Source organism: Scyliorhinus canicula, chromosome 4 (genome assembly GCF_902713615.1).
Source record: "Scyliorhinus canicula chromosome 4, sScyCan1.1, whole genome shotgun sequence".
NCBI classification, from domain to species: Eukaryota; Metazoa; Chordata; class Chondrichthyes; order Carcharhiniformes; family Scyliorhinidae; genus Scyliorhinus; species Scyliorhinus canicula.
This window is the reverse complement of record NC_052149.1, coordinates 71,759,876-71,782,268: the sequence shown is the minus strand read 5'-3', so window position 1 is coordinate 71,782,268 and position 22,393 is coordinate 71,759,876. Positions and strand designations below refer to the sequence as shown.

Genomic DNA, 22,393 nt, shown 5'->3' with positions numbered 1-22,393 from the left:
TGAGAGATGGTAACAGTTGATGTGCAGAGAAAGGAAGGATTTTTTTTAGGTGCAAAATAGTGGACAATCTTAGCAGGTCTGACAGCATCTGGAGAGAAAAAGGAGCTAACGTTACAAGTCTGGGTAAGTCTTTGTCAAAGTCACCCAGACTTGTAACATTAGCTCCCTGGTCTCCACAGATGCTGACAGACCTGCTGAGATTGTCCAGTATTTTCTGTTTGTTTCCGATTCCAGCATCAGCAGTAATTTGCTGGCAGTAAGAGGCTTAAAGTGAGTGAGTGCTAATTATTCAGCTGTATCTGAGGTGCCAGTCGGGAGAGGTTATGAGTGGAGCTGTAGAGTAATGTGCTGTGCAAGAAAATACTAGGCAGGTCATAGTCAGCGGATTGTCACCTGAAAGTGTTATGTCACCTGCCTGGATCCTTTCGGGCAAGGTCTCAAAAGTTGAAAGAACCGTTCTCCTGCTGCTCATGTCCTCTACCAGTTCCATCCATATCTTGCTTGATTGGAAAGATTGTCCTGCAGTCCTTGGAAATCATCTCCACTACAGACCTTTAGCTCCCTTAAGTGAACCTGTGGGAACAGGAGGGCGCGTGGTATTGCAGTCTGCAAAATCCAAGTGCTTCCAAATTTTCTTTTTAAACATGGGTTCTTCGCTTCAAGCTGGTCGCAGTGGAGCGGAATGTCTGAGTTGCGGCTGAAGCTAAGGCTGGCGCATCTTGCAAGGCGTTCCAAGTAGTCGCTGACTAAAGTCACTAAGAAGTGGAGGAAAGCCCGTAAGAAGAGCTATTCCACCTAAGTGTACTGGGTGCTGACCCAGGTCCACCCGTATCTTGTCCAAGGCCATGAGTGACATTGTCCTTGGTGGTTAACGTTTTCGAGTGCATAACCTCCGAGGCCTCGCACTTCATTGACTACAACAAGCGGCACACCATTTCAGCCTGGGGAGCCAGAGTGCCTTCCACCTCATGCTGCTGGGGGAACTGGCCAAATGTGCCACCTGAGAGAACAAAAACAGTCCATCAAGTATACCAGCTCTATTTAGGTCAACCATACTAAAAGATTAAAGAGCAAGCAAAAAAAAACACTGGAGAGGTCGGGTTCATAATCCAAAGGTGGACCTGCTATTGTGCCAGAAACTAAAGTGATAATATTCCCCTCCTGATCTGTGATTGTTCCTGTAAGAAATGCTGAAAGGACTTGCTGAAGAACAGAGTTGATCAGTCCTTATTAAATAATTGTAATTTAGTCTGCTAATAAGCCAAGTATTGTGTACCATACTTGTCAGCAGGTATAATACAGAATCAGGATGAATGTATAGTGAAATAATAACTGAAAATGCTAGAAATAATTGAGTATAGCAGTATCTCACCATAAATGCTACCTGGCCTGAGTATTTCTAGCACTTTGTTTCAGGCATCTGTAGTTATATTGCTTTTGTGAAAGTATCCTAATATTTACTGCAAGTTTCCTATTCAATCCTTTAATTGCAAATGAAGATATTTATTTGCATTTGCTATTTCTCATTAAACTGTCGGTCAGACTTAGAATATTAAACAAGTCCGTGTGACAGCAGGTCACGGGTATAGTTCATTTAACATGAGGTTCTATTAATGCCACTTCAGGAGTGCCATATTGTGTGGCTAGAGATTGGGCAACAAAGATGACCTGGAAAAATGGTTTTCGCTTGAGAAAGACTAGTCATAATCTTTATTAGTGTCATAATTAACACTGCAATGAAATTACTGTGAAAATCCCCTAGTTGCCACACTCTGGCACCTGTTCGGGTAGACTGATGAAGAATTCAGAATGTCCAATTCACCTTACACGTACGCCTTTATACTGAAGCTAAGGAATATCGAGAACCTCCACCTTTACTGAAAGCACTGCTGATTTGGCAAGATGCTGAGATCCCACTTGTACCGTGCCCAAGTTGTCCATGTGTAAGCCCAGATGTCAGTTAGAAAGTTGTACAGATGTGGATACACATCACAGTTTAAAAAAATTTTTCGAGTCCCCAATTATATAATTTTTCCAATTTCAGGGGCAATTTAGCATGGCGAATCCATCTAACCTGCACATCTTTGGGTTGTGGGGGTGAAACCCACACAGACATAGGGAGAATGTGCAAACTCCACACGGACAGTGAACCAGGGCCAGGATTCGAACCCAGGTCCTCAGCGCTGCAGTCCCAGTGCTGACCACTGCGCCACATGCCGCCCCTTGATACACATCACAGTTGAGCCCAATATTTGCAATTGCTCATGGGATGGTACTGCAGGAGCTCGTCAGGATCATGTTCTTCAAATGACCTTCCTCCAATATAGGATCAGTTTGGGGGATTTCACTGATGAATACTGATTTTGGTTCTATTTGCAAACCTTCAAATACAGCCCCTCAGATAATGAAGCAGTCCAAACCTTTTTTAAAGAAATTTAGTGTACCACTGATTTTCTTTCCAATTAAGGGTCAATTTAGCGTGACCAATCCACCTAACCGCACATCTTTGGGTTGTGGGGGTGAAACCCACACAGACACTGGGAGAATAGAACATAGAACAGTACAGCACAGAACAGGCCCTTCGGCCCTCGATGTTGTGCCGGGCAATGATCACCCCGTACTCAAGCCTAACGTATCCACCCTATACCAGTACCCACCCCCCAATTAACCTTACTTTAACACTACGGGCAATTTAGCATGGCCAATCCACCTAACCCGCACATCTTTGGACTGTGGGAGGAAACCGGAGCACCCGGAGGAAACCCACGCACACACGGGGAGGACGTGCAGACTCCGCACAGACAGTGACCCAGCCGGGAATTGAACCTGGGACCCTGGAGCTGTGAAGCATTTATGCTAACCACCATGTTACCGTGCTGAGAATGTGCAAATTCCACACAGACCAGGGGCTGGTTTAGCTCACTGGGCTAAATCGCTGGCTTTTAAAGCAGGCCAGCAACACGGTTCGATTCCCGTACCAGCCTCCCTGGACAGGCGCCGGAATGTGGCGACTAGGGGCTTTTCACAGTAACTTCATTGAAGCCTACTCGTGACAATAAGCGATTTTCATTTCATTTCAGTGGGCTGAGATCGAACCCAGTTCCTCAGCGCCATAGGCAGCAGTGCTAACCACCGCTGCCGTGCTGCCCTGAAGCAGTCCAGACCTGTGTGGAGCAAAACTTGGACAACGTTATGGTTAGGCTGCTGAATGGAAAGCGACATTCATGCCAATTAAATGCCTCACAATGACTGTCTCCAAACAGCGTGCCTAACCCTGACTCCAAACAGAGTGTCCAACCACCTTCCCCGACCACCGCCAACTTTCTGTGGGGTAACATTGGCCAGAAACCTAAGGGGAGATAGTAGCATAAGTGGTATTGTCACTGGACTAGTAACGCTCTGGGGACCTGGGTTTGAATCCCACCATGGCAGGTAGTGAAATTTGAATCCAATAAAAGCTACAATTAAAAGTCTTAAATGACCAGGAAACCATTGTCAATTGTCCTTCAGGGAAAGAAATGTGCCATCCCTACCTGGTCTGGCCTACATGTGACATCCACAGCTATGTGGTTGACTCTTAAAATACCCTCTGAAATGGCTGAACAAGTGCAATAAATGCTGGGATTGCTAGTGACACCCACATCCCATGAATTTTAAAATATGTAATATTTTTTACATACGGAAAATGGGTGTCATTGGCAAAACCAGCATTTATTTCTCATCCCTTATTGCTCTAAACAAAATGTACAGTCGAACATCGGCTATATGTTACTATAGTTCTGGAGTCACACTGGGCCTGAACCTCCGCGTGTGGCATCCGAGTTGGATTGTCACTCCACTCCAGCCGCTCCACTCCCCCGGCCTTCTGACACAGCCTGGGCAGGAACAATAAGGGCAGTGAGACCTTCATTCGAGGACTGGAGAGTTGGAAGTAAGGAAGCCATGTTCTGTTTTAGAGCACAAACTATAACCTGAGATCATATCTATCTGTGACTTATTGTTGGATATCAAACTTTTAAGCAATCTCCCATATTTCCCCGCCCTGCCAAGATTGATTAATTTATTTTCCCACCCTGCCAAGATTGATTAATTTCATACAAGAAAAGTGAATTTTTAGGCAACTGTTGAATTGTCTTGATTAAACCCAATGGCTGTTTTTTTTTTTTGTTTTTTTTGTCGACCTTTTAGAAAATATTGCGACTAAGTCGACATCTCGTGTTTTGCTTTTGTTTTAGGAAGGTGAAATGCCAATCCAAGATTTATTAAATTTGTATGGTTATGGAAAAAATGTTCCATTCCCCGATGAGGAAGACGAGGTGGATGATGATGATGATGATGATGAAGACGAGGACGATGACGATGAAGCAGAGGAGGATGATGATGGCGATGAAGGAGATAATGAAGAAAATAGTGGAAGTAGTGAAGTTCCAGAGACTGAGGATCTACCTGAGTTAAACCTAAATCAGGTTAGTTAAAAGTTAGGAACAACATTAGCCGCAAAATTAGCTTTGGTGTTCAGAGCTGGGAATTTCTATGAAGCACTTGTGATTGTAATGTTATTGGGGCTTCAGTAAAATGTAATGGTGAGTAAGACAGAAGTTTCATGTCCAACCCATTTGTGAAAAATATCCAAGAAATGCCATTCCAAATTTTTGTCCCCCCAAATTTAGGTTGTCTGTATCAGAATCTAACTTCTAGTCTCTGATTTCTTTTCTCTTATCGTTACTCAATCTTGTACCAACTGTCCCGAGACTTTCTCTTCATATCCTGTTTAACATGATCTTCTATCTTAGCAGTTTCGGTCATTATTCCAGATTGTGGTATATAAGCAGACTGACACAATTCAGTTTAGTCTTGTGCTCGGCATATAAGTCGGTCCAAATACTTTTTACCCAATTCATTTTTTCCAATTAAAGGGCAATTTAGCGTGGCCAATCCACCTACCCTGCACATCTTTGGGTTGTGGGGGCGAAATCCACACAGACACGGGGAGAATGTGCAAACTCCACACGGACAGTGACCCAGAGCTGGGTTCTAACCTGGACCTCCGTGCCATGAGGCAGCAGTGCTAACCACTGCGCCACCGTACTGCCTGTCCTGTTTTCTGCTAAAAAATTGTATATTCACGTTGGGCGTCAACCTCGATTTTTTTTATCACAGAAATGCATGTTTTACTCATCTTATAATTTGGTGCATGGGATCCAGCATGCAATATGGGCCGTGTTGCCAAGAAGATACCCAGGAGGTTAAGACACACGCACACAGATGAACATACGTGACGAATGACAAACAAAAATGAGCCCTTGTGGGGGGGGGGGGGGGGGGGGAGAATGAAACTGGAGGACTTCCAGTGGTGTAATGTGACGGGGGGAAACGCAGGAGATGGCTCCGCTAGAGTACTGTACTTTTTGCCCATTTCTCTTGGTATCGGGGGTGTTTTCTTTTGAAAACCCACATTTATTGGAATAAGGATCCTGTATGACTGAAGTGCCCAGAAAGGTTAGGGGAAAGAAGTTGGACAGCAGAAATTCGTCAACGGGGTCGGAAGCCTCTCTGAGTTAGTCGGCAGGTAAAATGGCAGAATCGGTTTCTGGGGTCTCAGCCACTCCACTAACTGCCTAGATGCTTTCTAGTACCTTGGCAAAGGAATTTGATAAACTGAGGCTCCTTCATTAAATGTTTTCAAGGTAAAGGTAGTTTTTTTTTTTTGAAGAATAAAGGAATGAAGAGTTATGGTGTTCGAGCGGGAAAGTGGAGCTGAGTCCACAAATGATCAGCCATGATCTCATTGAATGGCGGAGCAGGCCCAAAGGGCCAGATGGCCTTATCCTGCTCCTAGTTCTTGTGTTCTTATGGTGGTGGATTGTGTCGGAGACCTTGAGAAATTAATGGAAGGGGTCTTGGCCCCCATCCGAACGGCTCATGGAAGCCAATGGAGCAACGATAAGATATGGAATTTTCCTTTCGAGCCACAATGATCCGATTTCCTCACTGGAATCGGAGCTCTCTTTGGTGGCTGAAGCGAACAAATTGTTGACGGGCAAGGTGAATGATCTAGAGAATCAGTCCAGGAGGTCAAACATTTGAATTGTGAGGCTGAGGATACAATGGAAGGCCTAATGCCCACTGAGTACTTTGCAGATATATTTGGAAAGATGGTGAATTTGCATCTCCTCTTGAGTTGGACCGAGGCCGCGTCCTGAAGATCTACCTCGTGCGATAATAATGACGTTCCATAGCTTTAAGGAGAAAGCGGGTGGTGAGATGGACAAAGGAGCATCAGGACTTTAAATGGGAAGGCCACGGCGTCTGGTTCTACCAAGGCATGGGAGCAGAGCTGGCGAAGAGGAGAGCTGCGTTTAATTGAGCCAAAGCCGCCCTGTATAAAGAAGGTTTAGCATGGTCTACCCGACTCGACTTAGTAACTTTTGATGGGAAGGACTATTTGACACACCAGGAGAGGTGGAGTCCTTCATTTTAAAACAGAAGTTGGGCTCTGAGTAATGTTTGGGGGAAGGGCATGATGAATTGTTGCATTGTTGAGGTTTCATGTTTGTTGTATTTTCTTGTTCGGGTTGAATTTTTATAGTTCTTGCATAGATTTGGGATGTTCTATGTGGGGTTCTTTCGGAGGGAGAGGTTTATGGGGTTTTAGTGAGGTATTGTTTGTAATCATTTTTCTTAACTCTAGTCAGGAGCCTCCCTACTAACCTAAGAGTTAGCTAACTGGAGTGATTGGTTGCAGCTCATTATAGCTTTTTTTAAGGTAAGTTTAGAGCTCTTGTTTTGTTTAGATTTGTTAGAAGTTGATTTTAGTTGGTGTTTGCCTTGCCTTTATTTGTTGGGTATTTCAATGTGGTTCAAGGCAATGGCGGGGGGACGGGAGGTAGTTTGCTGATGGTGTCTGCAGATTATCCTTTGTTAGTCTTTTAATTTGATCTGGGTGGGCCTGTTGCTGTGCCTTTTTAAGTATCTTTTGGATAATCTCTCTTTGTGGAAATAGTTGATTCTGGATTAAGAGGGGTGGGACACCCCCAGTTCACTTGGTCACCTGGAACTTTAGCGGGTTGAATGGCTCAGTGAAAAGTTTGAGAGTATTTACTCAGAGTTTAAGTTCCAGTTTGGTGTTTTGCAAGAGACCCATTTGTGGGTCAGGGATCAGACAAGGCTGCGGAAGCGGTGGGTAGCACAGATCTTTCACTCTGGTTTCGATGATAGGGCCCGGCATGCAGCAAAATTAATTAAAGGGTTCCTGCCTCTATTTTAGCCAACCCCAACGGCAGACATGTTTTTGTCGGTGGTCTCATGGTGGGCACCCTGGTATTTATGGTTAATATCTACACCCCAACCTGGGATGTTACAAATTTTATTAATAATCTGCTGGCCTCTGTCCCCAATTTTGACTTGAATTTGATAATTCCAAGCCCAAATCTCTGCTCCTACAGGCCAGAGCTTTGTTGTCTTTAATGGGGGGGTGTGAGAGATTTTCATTTTTCTTTTATGTTTGCCAATTGATTTTTTTATTTTATTTTTTCCCCGTGGTAGATAGGACTCTCTTCCCTTTGGTGGAGTGGGTGAGCACTCAGCGATTCTGATTTTGGATCATGCCCCAGACCTTGTTGATTTGACACTAGAATCAGATCCTTCCCAACGTCCGTCATGGAGGTTAGACGCAATACTAGCAGTAAGAAATTTGTGAACGCATGTCCACTGCCATTGAGGACTGTATAAAATTTAGTAAAATAGAGCCTGGTCCTCGGGGGAAATTCTCTCCGAGACACCAAGGGTGGAGCTGCAGAAACAGGTGGACTGCATTCTTGAGGTGAACCACCAGTACTCACTGGACCCTACCCCAGAGTTGTTGATGAGTAGGAAAATGCTGCAAACAATTTGAGCTGTTATTAACAGGCAGAGTAGTAGGCCAGCTGCGATACTCGAGGGGCAAGTTTTAGAATATGGGGAGCATGCCAGTCGTCTTTTAGCGCACCAGCTTAAGCGGCAGGCGGCCTCCCGTAAATTATACAAATACGTAATTCAAGCAGTAGCGTGGTTTCCGCCCCATCTCGGGTCAATGCAGCTCTTGAATTGTTCTATCGTGATCTTTGTAGATTGGAACCTCCCGAGGAGAGATCAATCATGACTGGCTCTTTGGTCTACTTAATCCCAGCTCTGAAGGTGGGTAGGAGCGATGAGTTGGAATCCAGGTGAAATTATAAAATGCATTGGTTTGATGCAGACTGGTAAAGCCCCTGGTCCAGATGGCTTTCCGACTTAATTTTTTAAGGAATCTTCTGAGCAGCTGGTACCTTTTAACTCTGGACATATTTAATGACTCCATATTCTGGGTTCATTGGCCTCTGCCCTCACACAGGTCTCTATCATTGAGAATCAAGGATAAAGATCCAATGAATTGTGGGTCATACTGACTTATCTTACTCTTGCACACGGATGTCAAATTACTTGCCAAGGCGTTGGCACTGCGGCTGGAGACCTGCCTCCCAGAGCTAATCTCTGAGGATCAGACCAGCTTCAAGGGTCAACAACTGTCGGCCAATCTCTGCTCGATCCAGACGTAACTGTTTTCCAAGATGCCAAAAATATATTTGAGAGAGTGGAGTGGGAGCATCTGTTTGAGATTCTTGGGAGGTTCGGCTTTAGCCACAAATTCATTTCGTGGATTTGGCTACTGTATAAGTGCTAGTGTTTGTACAAATGTCCTGAACTCTGGTTATTTTCCATTGAATAGGGGCAAGCTAGAGGGGTGTCCATTGTCTCCGCTTTGTTTGCTTTGGCAATAGAACCGCACATTATAGCGCTGAGGTCCTCTATTAAGTTGAGTGAGATAAATCTAGGCGAGGTTGAGTATCTGGTGTCCCTTTACACCGATGGCTGTGTTGCCCTATTATGTATTTTCTTTTCTTCCCATGTACTTAATGATCTGTTGAGCTGCTCACAGAAAAATACTTTTCACTGTACCTTGGTACACGTGACAATAAACAAATCCAATCCAATGACCTACTTCTCGATATTACGCACCCAGTACTCTCCATGGAGTGATAATGGAGCTACTTAGTATTTTTGGCTTTTCTCTGGTTACGGGTTCAACTTGGACATGGGTGAATGTTTCTCAGTCATCCCCCTCCCCGGAGGAGGAGAACCCAGCTGGGGACGCTACCTTTTTGCCGTGCCAAGACTCACTTTCACTATTTAGGGGTCGGGGGTGGCCCACACCTGAGCCTTGCTTCATAAATTAAATTACATTAATCTGGTTGACAGTATCAAAACAGAAGTGGATAACCTCTCCCTTTCCTTGGGTGGGTAGGATCCAGACTATTAAAATGAAGTGCTCCTGTGATTGTTATTTCTCTTTCAATCTCCCCTCCCCAAGTCCTTTTTTGTTAAAGTCAGCAATGAATGTCCTCCTTTATTTGGGCGGATAAACCTCTATGGGGCTTTGCTCCAAAGAGACAGACAATCAAGGGGCCTGGCTTTATCCAATTTATTGTTCTACTATTGGGCAGCCAGTATTTAGAAGATATTGTTATGGTTTAGCGATCTAGTTCCATATGGGGACAAATGCACTGCCTCTAGCCTTCATGCAATAGTTTCTTGCACTGTTGCCTTTCTCTCCAGTGAGATTTTCCTTTAATCCAGTTGTAGTCTCTCCACCCTGAGAATTTGGAAGCAGTTCAGGCAGTGATTCAAGTTCTGTTCCCTGTCTTCACGAGCCCCCATCTGCAACAGCCACCTTTTTATGCCAGCAGGTTTGGATTCTCCATTTTAGTCTTGGAAGGGGGAGGGTCTGGGGAGATTTGGAGACTAGTTTGTGGAGGGGAGATTTGCTAATTTTAAGGGGTTGGCAGAGAAATTCCAACTGCCTGGTTGCGGTTTTTTCAGCTGTTTTCAAATTTGCGATTTTTCGCAAGGCTTTTCCCTTGGCGTCACCCTCTTCCCTGTGGAAGAAGATTTTGTCTTTGGCTGGGTCAGACTGGAGGACTATTTCAGGCACATATGGCCATATCCTTTCAACGGAGTCTACTCTATTGAGTGAGGTGAGGGTGAATTGGGTCCTATACTGGATGGTGAGGTGTAGAATGAGGCCCTTTGTAGGGTCAACTCCACGTCTTTATTCGGCTAAGTTCGATTCAATTCAAGGTGTTGCACAGGATGCATCTGACTAAAGTGAGGATGAGTAGATTCTTCTCTGAGCTGGAGGATAAGTGCAAGCGCTGCTCTCAGGGGCCGGCTAACCACACAGGTTCTGGATTTGTCCCCAAGTTGATAAGCTTTTGGGCCTCTTACTTCAACACCATGTCAGAGATACTCTGTAGATTTGGATCAATGTCCGCTGGTGGCCATATTTTATATGTCGGACTCGCTGGTGCTTCTGTTGGGGATGAAGGCCTTTGCCTCATTGATGGCCCAGCGATGAATTTAGCTTGGGTGGAGGTCTCCTCTACTCTGCCTTGTGCCTTGGCTTGGTTGGGTGACCTCATGTCTTGACTGTATTTTGAGAAGTGCACCTTTAGAGGGTTGGTGGAGAGATTCTACCTACGTCACCATCAGCTGTTGGACCTAGTTTCATTTTTGTCTCTGCTATTTTGTGACATGTTTGATTGTTTCAAGTGATTTTTGTTTAATATGAAATTATTTAAATGTTTAAGTATGAAACTGGTTTCAGTCTAAAACCTGTAACATTTGCTAACATGCCAAGTAACTGCTGCAGCAAGGAATTCACTGTTGTGCACCTGGAAGAAGATGCCCAAAACCAAATGTGCCATGGGATCAGCCACTGACCTCTTGGGAAGCATGTATCGGAATGGATCCTCAAATCCTCAGAAGTTTCATCTTCACCAGAAATGCAATGTCTAAGCAGGCCAAATTAAATCCTGAGTCCAGCAAAGCCCTCTGAACAACAGTGTATCTACTAAATGGGACGAAAATATCTAGTGTTGCAGCAGTAGACCAAGATTACCCAGAGACTACCAAAAGACCTATTCAAAATTACCAGCTTCCAGCGATTCTTCAGACAATGACAAAACGAGTAGCTGTTATCTCACATCAGCGGCATGGATGAAATGCTATGAGTTCTGATACTGGTTTAGCTCACTTTAGGGGCTGGTTTAGCTCACTTGGCTAAATTGCTGGCTTTTAAAGCAGGCCAGCAGCACGGTTCGATTCCCATACCAGCCTCCCTGGACAGGCGCTGGAATGTGGCGACTAGGGGCTTTTCACAGTAACTTCATTGAAGCCTACTCGTGACAATAAGCGATTTTCATTTCATTTCATATGCCCCCCCCAAGATTTGAGAACATTTCTAATGAAGACCTGAGAAGTCAAGATTCACAGTAATTTTAGCCTGCGTGGCCAACAGAACAAAATTAAATCCCATGGTAATTCCGAACATAAAACCATGCCAAAAATAAGTCTGCTGCAGGAGCTTTTATGCATATCCATGGGTGAAGGAGTGTGGAGTGAAGTTGTGGATCAGTAGTATGGAATTTCTGTCTCCGTGGGCTACATAAAGGAACACATTATTGTTGTGGGATATGTTCAGATCCCATATAGCGGATGCGATCAAGTGATATCTGTGAAGGGAAAACACCCAAGTTATCCCTTCACGTGTGCTTCAACAACCCGTTCAAGTATCACGTTCATACCAAATGAAATAGGTGGATGGTTAATGGAGAAAATACATTCTGAAGGAATGGAAGTGTGTGTGGCCCTGCTTGATGTTTTGTGTGGTTTTGTCATCAAACTTTACCAGACAAGACCCCAATTTTTGCTGAGATGCCGGATGAGAACCCCAAGCAGCCTTTTTAAATTTGTAAAACTGAGGAAAGGATACTTCATCCCAAGAGTGGTGACTCTAAACAAATAGAGACACGCACCAGGGGCATCCAAGGCCACATCTAGATGTAACAGCAGAGCATGGAGGGCTAAGAAGATTGAGGATCACTGATTGGGCACTGGGCGAGATGAAGGGGGACACCATTGGTAGCCAGGGGCAGTTTCAATTGTTCACCATTAAAACATGTTACACTTGAGATCTTTGAAGCCTTTCTCACATGATTCTGCATTGCGGGCTGGCCTGCCACCTGGGCACAGTGGTCCTAGATCTGGGGCCTCCAAGGCACATCATGTGCAGCTGATGGGTGTGAGTGTGCCGTTAACAGAAAGACAGAAGTCAGACAGTGCTTAAATTGAGGAGCACAGAGCTTGCCTCAAAGCGGGTTTTCATCACCCTCCTGCCTTGTATAATGACCCGCTGACAGTGCTGACACAGGCCCATCACCCTGGAGTGATGTTACACAGACCCTGAGAGGGTGGAACAGGGTAGTCTGGGAGGGGGTGGGGGAAATACATGGGCGGAACAGTGTGGGGGGAGGGGTGGGTGGGAAAAGAGGGTGAGGTGAGAGTCTTATAAGAAGTGGGTGAGGATGAACATGTTACCCTGCTGCTGTGCCTGATTATGGCGTGCACAGCAGGCCGCCACAAAGCAGGAAATGCTCTGGCGGGAACTGCAGTCCATCACCAGAGCGGTCACAACATCGAAACCGCATTTTGAGCAGTCCGATGCACCACTCAATGATCGCATGAGTGGCAACATAATAATCAGAACCTTTATTGTCACAAGTAGTCTTACATTAACATCGCAATTAAGTTACTGTGTAAAGCCACTAGTCACCACAATCCGGCGCCTGTTCGGGTACACGGAGAATTCAGAATGTCCAAATTACCTAACAGCACGTCTTTGGGGACTTGTGGGAGGAAACCGGAGCGCCTAGAGGAAACCCACGTAGAGGGGGAGAACGTGCTGACTCCGCACAGACAGTGACCCAAGCTGGTAATCGAACCTGGGACACTGGTGCTGTGAAGCAACAGTGCTAACCACTGTGCCGTCCCTAGGTGGGCCTCTTTATACCGGGTCTCCACATCTGTCTCCGGCTTCTGGACTAGCGCCATCAGCCAGGAGCTCAGCGGGTATACCTTATCTCCCACCCCCCCCCCCCCCCCCCCCCCCCAAAAAAAAGTAAACCGGTCATTCTGAGGTGGTCCTCGAAGACACTGCTGTGGTGTAGGTATTCTGTACACACTTGCACGATCTGAAGGTGGCGGTCGAAAAACAAATTTAACATTTTGAGTGGAACCCCTTCCTGTTAATGAAGGGCACTCCCTGTTGCCCAGTGTGCACAAGGCGACATGCGTGCAATGAATTACACTCTGGACCTGGGGATCCCGGCCTGGGCTTGGTCCAACTCAAAACGTATATAGTCCGATGCTCAGGCATACAGGGTATCCGTGACTTCATGGATGCACTTGTGAGCTGTAGATTGGGAAATGCCGCACTAGTTCCCTTTGGAATTAACCCGAAGCATAGACATTCAGGTTGCGAGGACCATCCCCTTGTTCAGGCGGTGCCTCCTGCGACACAATGCTGTCTGACATCTCCTCAAACGACCAACAATACCAGTACACCTTGGGCTGTCGCTTGCCTCCCTCTCTGGGTCCCTCACGTTTTCTCACGTTGAATTGCATCAGCCATTTCCTGCACCACTCTCCCAAACTGTCTAGATCCTTCTGCAGCCTCCCCATTTCCTCAGCACTACCTGCCTGACCACCTAACTTCGTATCATCGGCAAACTTCGCTAGAATTCCCCCAGTCCCTTCATCCAGATCATTAATATATATGGTGAACAGCTGCGGCCCCAACACTGAACCCTGTGGGACACAGCTGGTCACCGGCTGCCATTCCGAAAAAGAACCTTTTATCCCAACTCTCTGCCTTCTGTCAGACAGCCAATCCTCAACCCATGCCAGTAGCTCACCTCGAACACCATGGGCCCTCACCTTACTCAGCAGCCTCCTGTGTGGCACCTTATCAAAGGCCTTTTGGAAATCCAGATAGACCACATCCACTGGGTTTCCCTGGTCTAACCTACTTGTCACCTCCTCAAAGAATTCTAACCGGTTCGTCAGGCACGACCTCCCCATACTAAATCCATGTTGACTTGTTCTAATCCGACCCTGCTCTTCCAAGAATTTAGAAATCTCATCCTTAACGATCGATTCTAGAATTTTACCAACAACCGAGGTTAGGCTAATTGGCCTATAATTTTCCATCTTTTGTCTTGATCCCTTCTTAAACAAGGGGGTTACAACAGCGATCTTCCAATCGTCCGGGACTTTCCCTGACTCCAGTGATTTTTGAAAGATCTCAACCAATGCTTCCGCTATTTCTTCAGCCACCTCCCTCAGAACTCTAGGATGTAGCCCATCGGGGCCAGGAGATTTGTCAATTTTAAGACCTTTTAGCTTTTTTAGCACCATCTCTTTTGTAATGGCAACCATACTCAACTCAGCCCCCTGACCCTTTATAATTTTTGGGATATTACTCATGTCTTCCACTGTGAAGACAGACGCAAAGTACTTATTAAGTTCCCCAGCCATTTCCTCGTCTCCCATCACTAGCCTTCCAGAATCAGTTTGAATTGGCCCAATGTCTACTTTGGCCTGTCGTTTGTTTCTTATGTATTGAAAGAAACTTACTATCATTTCTTATATTACTGGCTAGCCTGCCTTCATATTTGATCCTCTCCTTCCTTATTTGTCTCTTTGTTAACCTCTGTTTGTTTTTGTAGCCTTCCCAATCTTCTGATTTCCCAGGGCTTTTGGCCACTTTATAGGATCTCTCTTTTTCTTTGATACATTTCCTGACCTCCTTTGTCAGCCATGGGTGTCTAATCCCTCCCCGGATAATCTTTCTTTTCTTGGGGATGAACCTCTGTACAGTGTCCTCAATTATGCATACAAACTCCTGCCATTTTTGCTCTGCTGTCTTCCCCACTAGGGTCTGCTTCCAGTCGATTTTCGCCAGTTCCTCTCTCATGCCCTCGTAATTACCTCTCTCAAGCCCTCGTAATTACCTTTATTTAACTGTAACACCATTACATCTGATTTTGCCTTCTCTCTTTCAAACTGCAGACTGAACTCAACCATATTATGATCGCTGCTTCCTAAGTGTTCCCTTACTTTAAGATCTTTTATAAAGTCTGGTTCATTACATAGCACTAGGTCCAGAATAGCCTGCTCCCTTGTGGGCTCCATGACAAGCTGTTCCAAAAAGCCATCTTGTAAGCATTCCATGAATTCCTTTTCTTTGGATCCACTGGCTACGTTATTTACCCAATCCACCTGCATATTGAAGTCCCCCATGATCACCGTGACCTTGCCTTTCTGACATGCCTTTTCTATTTCGGTACATGTTGCGCCCCTGGTCCTGACCACTGTTAGGAGGTCTGTACATAACTCCCATTATGGTTTTTTTGCCTTTGTGGTTCCTCCATTCTACCCACACAGACTCCACATCATCCGACCCTATGTCGTTTAGTGCCATAGATTTAATTTTGTTCTTCACTAACAAGGCAACCCCACCCCCTCGGCCCACCTCCCTGTCTTTTCGATAGGTTGTATATCCTTGGATGTTTAACTGCCAGTCCTGAACCCCCTGCAGCCATGTCTCTGTGATACCTACCACATCATAATCATTCACGATGATCTGTGCCATTAGTTCGACTACTTTGTTACAAATGCTACGAGCATTCAGGTAAAGTGCCTTAATGCTAACTTTCTTATCATTACAGATATTGGAAGTCCTAAGATGTCCAAAGTTATCCTTCCTTTTTGTTGACTTCCTAGTCTGCCTCAAGCTTAAATCCACCAGCCTACATGTTATCCTCCTGCGTATCTTGCCATTTAACTCCATGCTCCCTGTCGCTTTCACTTTCCCTTCCCCCCAACTCAGAAGTTTAAAGTCCTACTGACCACCCTATTTATCCTCTTCGCTAGAACACTGGTTCCAGATCGGTTCAGGTGGAGACCGTCCCAACGGTACAGATCCCCCCGGTTCCAAAACTGATGCCAATGTCCCATGAAGTGGAATCCCTCTTTCCCACACCAATCCCTTAGCCACGTGTTTACTTCCCTAATTTTCTTGTCCCTATGCCAATTGGCACGTGGCTCGGGCAGTAATCCGGAGATTATGACCCTTGAGGACCTTTATTTCAAATTTCTTCCTAGTGCTTGATAGTCCCCGACTAGCTTTACCTATGTTGTTAGTCCCAACGTGGACCACAACAACTGGATCCTCCCCCTCCCGCTCCAATATCCTTTCAAGCCGGTCAGAGATGTCCCGCACCCTGGCACCGGGCAGGCAACACACCATGCGAGACTCCCGATCCGGCTTGCATAGGATACTATCTGTCTCCCTAATTATAGAATCCCCTATAACAGCTACTTGTCTTTTTACTCCCCCCTCTTGAATGGCCTTCTGCACCATGGTACCGTGGTCAGCTGGCTCATCCTGTCCAGAGCCCTCTTCCTCATCCATACAGGGAGCAAGAGTCTCATACCTGTTGGACAAGGTTGAGGCTCCTGCACTCCTGAACTCGGGTTCCCCCTGCCTGCCTCACTAACAGTCACACTCTGAAGTCCCTGATCACTTACTGAATGTGAATTACTTAATCTCCCAGGTGTGACTGCCTCCTGAAACAAAGTGTCCAGGTAACACTCCCCCTCCCGGATGTGCCGCAGTGTTTGAAGCTCAGATTCCAAATCATCAACTCTGAGCCGGAGTTCTTCCAGCAACCAACACTTGCTGCAGATGTGGTCATTGCCATTCACAAGGGGAACAGCCAGCTCCCACATCATACAGCTACAGCACATCACCTGCCCAGCCATCTCTGATTAGTTAATTACTTTATTACTTTGTATAAATTTCAGTTTTTAAAAAAAACTTGGATACCTCTGCTATAGTCTTTTCCAACCTAGTTCTGGTTAACAAATAAGAAAAAGAAAAATAATAATGTAATAAGGCACTCACCTGCTCACCCCAATGGGTCTTATTATTAGGTTAGAGGAGGAGGGCGGGTGGGAGACACTACACGTGTAGTGTCTCGGGTTTCCTCTCCACCCGAATTTATTGACTAGGGAGGGGTAAACCTTCCCAGAAGTCCGCGGTACGTGTACGCGGTACATGGTACGTGTACCCATGGGATTCCACTTGAGAACTGTGAATGCTCATAACTAACAATGCCAATTTCCTATTAGCAAACAGCCTTCAGGTATGCAGCCAGCGGCTGCTCTTGGTCGGGGGGAGTTGGTGCCCTTTGCCATATCACCACGGACAGGGCTGTGCCCTGGAGATGTTCAGCAGGATGGACAGGCAGCGGCTGAAGTTGTCCCTATTATGGATATGCACAATCTGGGAGATGGCCTGTGGGACCTGTGGGGGAACCCTGCATGATGGTGCCCAGCTCACACGTGCACACACCCTCCCGACCAGGGCTGCCGCCGCTCCCGAGGCAGCAGCTCCAGAGCCCACAGGCTGCATGCCCGATTTTCAAAGATGGCTGCTCGCCTCTGATCCCCTCTGCCATTTCACCAGTTTCCTGGTTTTAAAATAGGTGTGCTAAAGGGAGCCCACGTGACCGCCCATTGGGTAGGGGGTCAATTGGTTTCTCGCCACATCTAGGTGGTATCTGGAACCAGCCCACGTGAGTAGACTGGTTATATCAGAAATCGATCGGCGCCAGCCACCGATCCCAATGACTCTGCTGCTATCTAACCGGCTCGCACGGATCCGAGCTAGGCGCAACATGGCCATTTGATTGCCCCTTTTGTTCCATTAGCCCTTTATCTGCCAACTAAGTGGTTGGAATGAATGATTACCTCACTTGCGCACTGCCTCTGTATTTTAAGCCAGAGTTTTTAATAACATTGCTGCCACAAATATGAAATATAACACAAAACAATTTCTACACATCACATTTGGTAATGCATGAATACATCATTCAAAAAATATAGAATATCTAATTCCGTGACTGGAGTGTAAGATGATTTGTTGTGGAAGAATGTCCTGAAAATTAGTGCCGAATCTGACCCAGTGTTGGGATCCTTATGATTCTTTAGCCAAAGTGAATCAATTAATTTGATGAACTCTGCATCAGATGCTGAAAACAATAAATTTGACAGCTTTTAAAATCATGGAATCATAGAATTTACAGTGCAGAAGGAGGCCATTCAGCCCTTCTGGTCTGCATCGGCCCTTGGCATGAACACCCTAATTAAGCCCACACCTCCACCCTATTCTCATACATTTAAGGTGAACTTTCTGCTCATATGATCCCTGCCCCTGATAGTGAGGAGCATCGGGGGGAAATTATGTTGAACAATGGTTGGGCATTGTCCAGGGATTAAATTTTCAACTATTTGTCCCACCGCCACCACTCCTCAGAAAGCCAACCTTTCATTTTGTCCTTTCTTATGTATGCTCAGTCTTACATCTCTTAGATCCTTAAATCTATTGTATAGCCTGCCTCCTTTTTCAAACCTTGAATTTATTGTCCTTGGTCAATCGCTAACTATGATCTGTGCTGCAAGTGTGCTATCCCTACTTGTCAATCTCACAAGACCTCAAATGACCTGAGTGAAGGCACCCTTAATAGCAGCAAACAATAAAATGGTTGAATTTTATGTCCTATTTGAAAGGGAGACGAGTGAGTCTAAGACTAGTATTTTAGGACTTCCGGTGGCGGCCATGGAGGAGTAGGTCGCATATTTGATAGTTCCCGCCTGTGACGGACTTTTGGTCCTTTTCTCTCCCGTTTTTTCCCCCGGATTTTATTGGATAAATCGGTGGAGAGTGAGACGGTGAGGAGAAATCCCCCTCCAGTGTATGGAGAATTGGACCAGAAGTGGCCGTGTGAGAAGACCAAGTTCTACAAGGAAGACGCAAGCAGAGCTGGCAAGGCGGGAAAGCATGGCGGAGAAGCAGGGCTGCAGGGAGACGGCACAGTGGTCGACGGCAGCTGGTGAAATTTTTTTTGGATTGCTTCGCCAAGCTTAAGAATGACACACTGGACCCGATCGAGGTTTCGATTGCTCAGGAGGTGCAGAATCAAGAAACCCACAGACGTGCGATCCAGGAGGTGGAGAAAAAGGTGTCCGAACATGAGGAATACCTAACCGTGCTGGAGACCAAGGCGGATATGATGAATGACTGCCAGAAAAGAATGCAGGAGAAGCTAGAGAACAGATTCAGGAGGCAGAATCTGAGAATTGTTGGCCTCCATGAAGGCAGTGACGGGTCTGATGCGAGGGCCTATGTGACGAACGTGCTGGAGACGTTCCCTCGGCCCCTGGAAGTGGGAGAATTGTGAGCTGCGCATTTATCAAGATCTGGGCGCGGATTTGGCACAAGAGGTGAGCTGGGTTAAATCGGGCAAAAGCGGCCCTCCTTAAGAAGGGGGTGGAGTTCGGGATGTTGTTCACAGCCCGTCTGTGTGTCACATGTGAGGAACGGGATTTTTACTTCGAAACACCTGATGATGTAGTGACTTCCATCAAGAAAAAAAGACTGGATGTGAAATAAAGACACTGGATCCTTGGGGAGAGTACGGCAGTGGCGATTTGTTGACAAACACTTTTGTGCTGGTTTGAATCAGTAGTGTTATGGGCAATAAAGGGCTGTTTAGATGGCTAATGTTAACTTTGTCTTACTTGGGGTGGGGGGGGGGGGTTCTGTGTTTTTCTGTGGTTGTTTTCCACTGTTTTTCTGATGTTTGTTTATTGGGGAATGTGATGCTTTGAATATGTTTGTCCAAGTGAGGGTAGAGAACAATGGGGAGACAATGTTTGGTGCCATGGGTGGGAGCTATCAGGTCAGCTAGGTCAGCTGACTCACAGAAGCGCAGTGGGGGGTGAGCGGGTGTTGAGCTATGGGGGGTTGGGTTTCTGGTGCTGTGACCCGGGGGGGGGTGGGGGGTACTTTTACTAGGGGACAAATGGGAGGTCGGGGACGGCGAATGCCTGAAGTTGGGGGGGGGGGGCTTGAGGAGGCTGAGGACGCGAGCTGGAGGCTGGCCTAAAATGGGTGATGGGTAGTCGGCAGGGGTGGGGGGGGCAGGAAGCCCGACAAGGCTAATTATATGGAACGTTAGAGGGTTGACGGGGCCGGTCAAGAGGGCTCGCGTGTTTGCGCATTTGAGGTGGCTGAAGGCGGTTGAGGTGGCTGAAGGCGGTCGCAGCAATGTTACAAGAGACACACCTAAAGGCTGTAGACCAGACTAGATTGGGAAAGGAATGGGTTGGCCAAGTATTCCACTTGGGGCTGGACTCGGAAGACCAGCGGGGTAGCGATCTTGATCAATAAATGGGTGGCATTCGGGGCAGGACGAATCGTGTCAGACACAGGGGTTAGGTACATAATGGTGAGTGGGAAGCTGGAGAGGGTGCGGGTGGTACTCGTGGACGTATATCCTCCGAATTGGGACAATGTGGAATTAATGAGGTGGGTGTTAGGTCAGATCCCAGACTTAGTCACATAACTTGATTATGGGGACAGATTTTAACAGTCATCGATCCGGAATTGGACCGGTCAAAATCCAGGACTGGGAGGGTGCCAGCCACGGCAAAGGAATTGAAGGAGTTTATAGAACAGATGGGAGGGGGGGAGGAGTAGATCCATGGAGGTTTGCACGGCCAATGGTAAAGGAGTTTTCTTTTTTCTCCCATGTCCACAAGGTATACTCTAGTCTTGACTTTTTTTGCTCTGAGCAGGACTCTTAATACCGCGGGTGGTGGATACTGAGTACTCGACAATCAGTGTTGGATCATGCCGCACATTGAATGGGTCTACGGGTTAGTTTGGAGAGAGGATAACGCACGCTATGGAGGCTGGATGTGGGGTTGTTAGCGGATTAAGTGATCTGTGGGCTGGTGAGCAAGTCCATCCAAACCTACCTGGAAACAAATGATACGGGGAGGTCTCTGCAGCAACGGTTTGGGAAGCTTAAAGGCAGTGGTCAGAGGGGAATTAATCTTGATACGGGCCCACAGAGAAAAGGTGAAACGGACTGAGAGGGATAGGTTAGTTGAGGAGAGGGAGGCCCTGGACGCGGGGCTACTGAGGGAGCAGCGGAGTTACAGGTGGAGTTTGGGCTGTTGACTACAGGGAAAGCGATGGAACAGCTGAGGAAGGCAAGGAGGGTGATTTATGAGTATGGGGAAAAGGCAAGCAGAATGTTGGCGCACCAGCTCAGAAAAAGGCCGGTGGCCAGGGAGATGGGGAGAGTAAAGAGTAGAGGTGGAATTACATTCTTGGACCCAGTGGGGGTGAATGTGGTGTTTAAGGACTTTTACAGCAAATTATGAGTCGGAACCACCGGCTGGGGTGGAGGGGATGAGGCAGTTTGGGGTCAGTTGAGGTTCCCGAGGGTGGATGAGGATCTAGTGGAAGGGCTGGGAGCCCCAATTGAGATTGAGGAAATAATGGAGGGGCTGGAGGGTATGCAGTTGAGCAAGGCCCCAGGACCGGACGGCTACCTGGTGGAATTCTATAAGATGTTTTCAGAGATATTAAGCCCACTGCTGGTGAGGACATTTAATGAAGCAATAGAGAAGGGAGTCCTCCCCCTAACAATGTCGCGGGCCTCTATTTCATTGATCCTGAAACGGGAGACGGTTCCGGAGCAATGCGGGCCACACATGCCATTTCTCTACTTAATGTGGACGGCAAACTGCTGGCTAAGTTACTGGCCACAAGGATAGAGGATTGTGCCCCGGGGGTGATAGCGGAAGACCAGACGGGATTTGTAAAGGGCAGACAACTCACGGCCAATGTTCAAAGGCTTTTAAATGTTATTATGATGCCCTCAGAAGGAGGGGAGATGGAGGTGGTGGTAGCGATGGATGAGTTGAAGTGGGAGCACCTGTAGGAGATGCTGGGAAGGTTTAGGTTTGGGTTTGGGGAGAGCTTCATTGACTGGGTGTGATTGCGCTACCGGGCACCAGTAGCGAGTGCGTACAAACTGGTTGAGGTATTTTAAACTACACCGAGGGATGAGGCAAGGGTGCCCCCTCTCCCCGCTACTTTTGCTCTGGCCATAGAGCCATTGGCCATGGCGTTAAGAGCCTCTAGGAACTGGAAACGGCTGGTTAGTGCAGTTGGGGGGAGGGGCTGGAGCACCAGGTCTTGCTTGACGCAGATGACCGGCTCTTGTATATTTCAGACGTCCTGGAGGGAATGGGAGAAGTTCTGCGGATCCTCGGGGAATTTGGTAATTTTTCAGGGTATAAATTGAACATGGGGAAAAGCAAGATGTTCGTGATCCAGGCAAGAGGGCAGGAGAAGAGACTGGGAGAGCTGCTGTTTAAAGTGGTAGGAAAGAGCATTCGATATCTGGGAATCCAGGTGGCCTGGGAATGGGAGGCACTGCACAAGTTAAACCTACCCCGGCTCATAGAACAAATGAGAGGACTTTAAGAGATGGGACATGCTCCCGCTATCACTGACGGGGAGGTGCAGACCGTGAAACTGATGGTCCTCCCCAGA

At 46.8% G+C, this 22,393-nt stretch overlaps 1 protein-coding gene across 9 annotated transcripts in view; it reads left to right on the top strand.

Annotated features, from left to right (window-relative positions):
* LOC119964669 (mesoderm induction early response protein 1-like) overlaps window positions 1–22,393 on the top strand; it is a 79,420-nt gene that overhangs the window by 11,907 nt on the left and 45,120 nt on the right. For all 9 annotated transcript variants that reach the window (XM_038794447.1, XM_038794449.1, XM_038794450.1 and 6 more), the window contains one exon: window positions 4,236–4,466. In XM_038794447.1, the coding sequence (XP_038650375.1) occupies window positions 4,236–4,466 (231 nt within the window). The remainder of the gene's footprint in view (window positions 1–4,235; window positions 4,467–22,393) is intronic.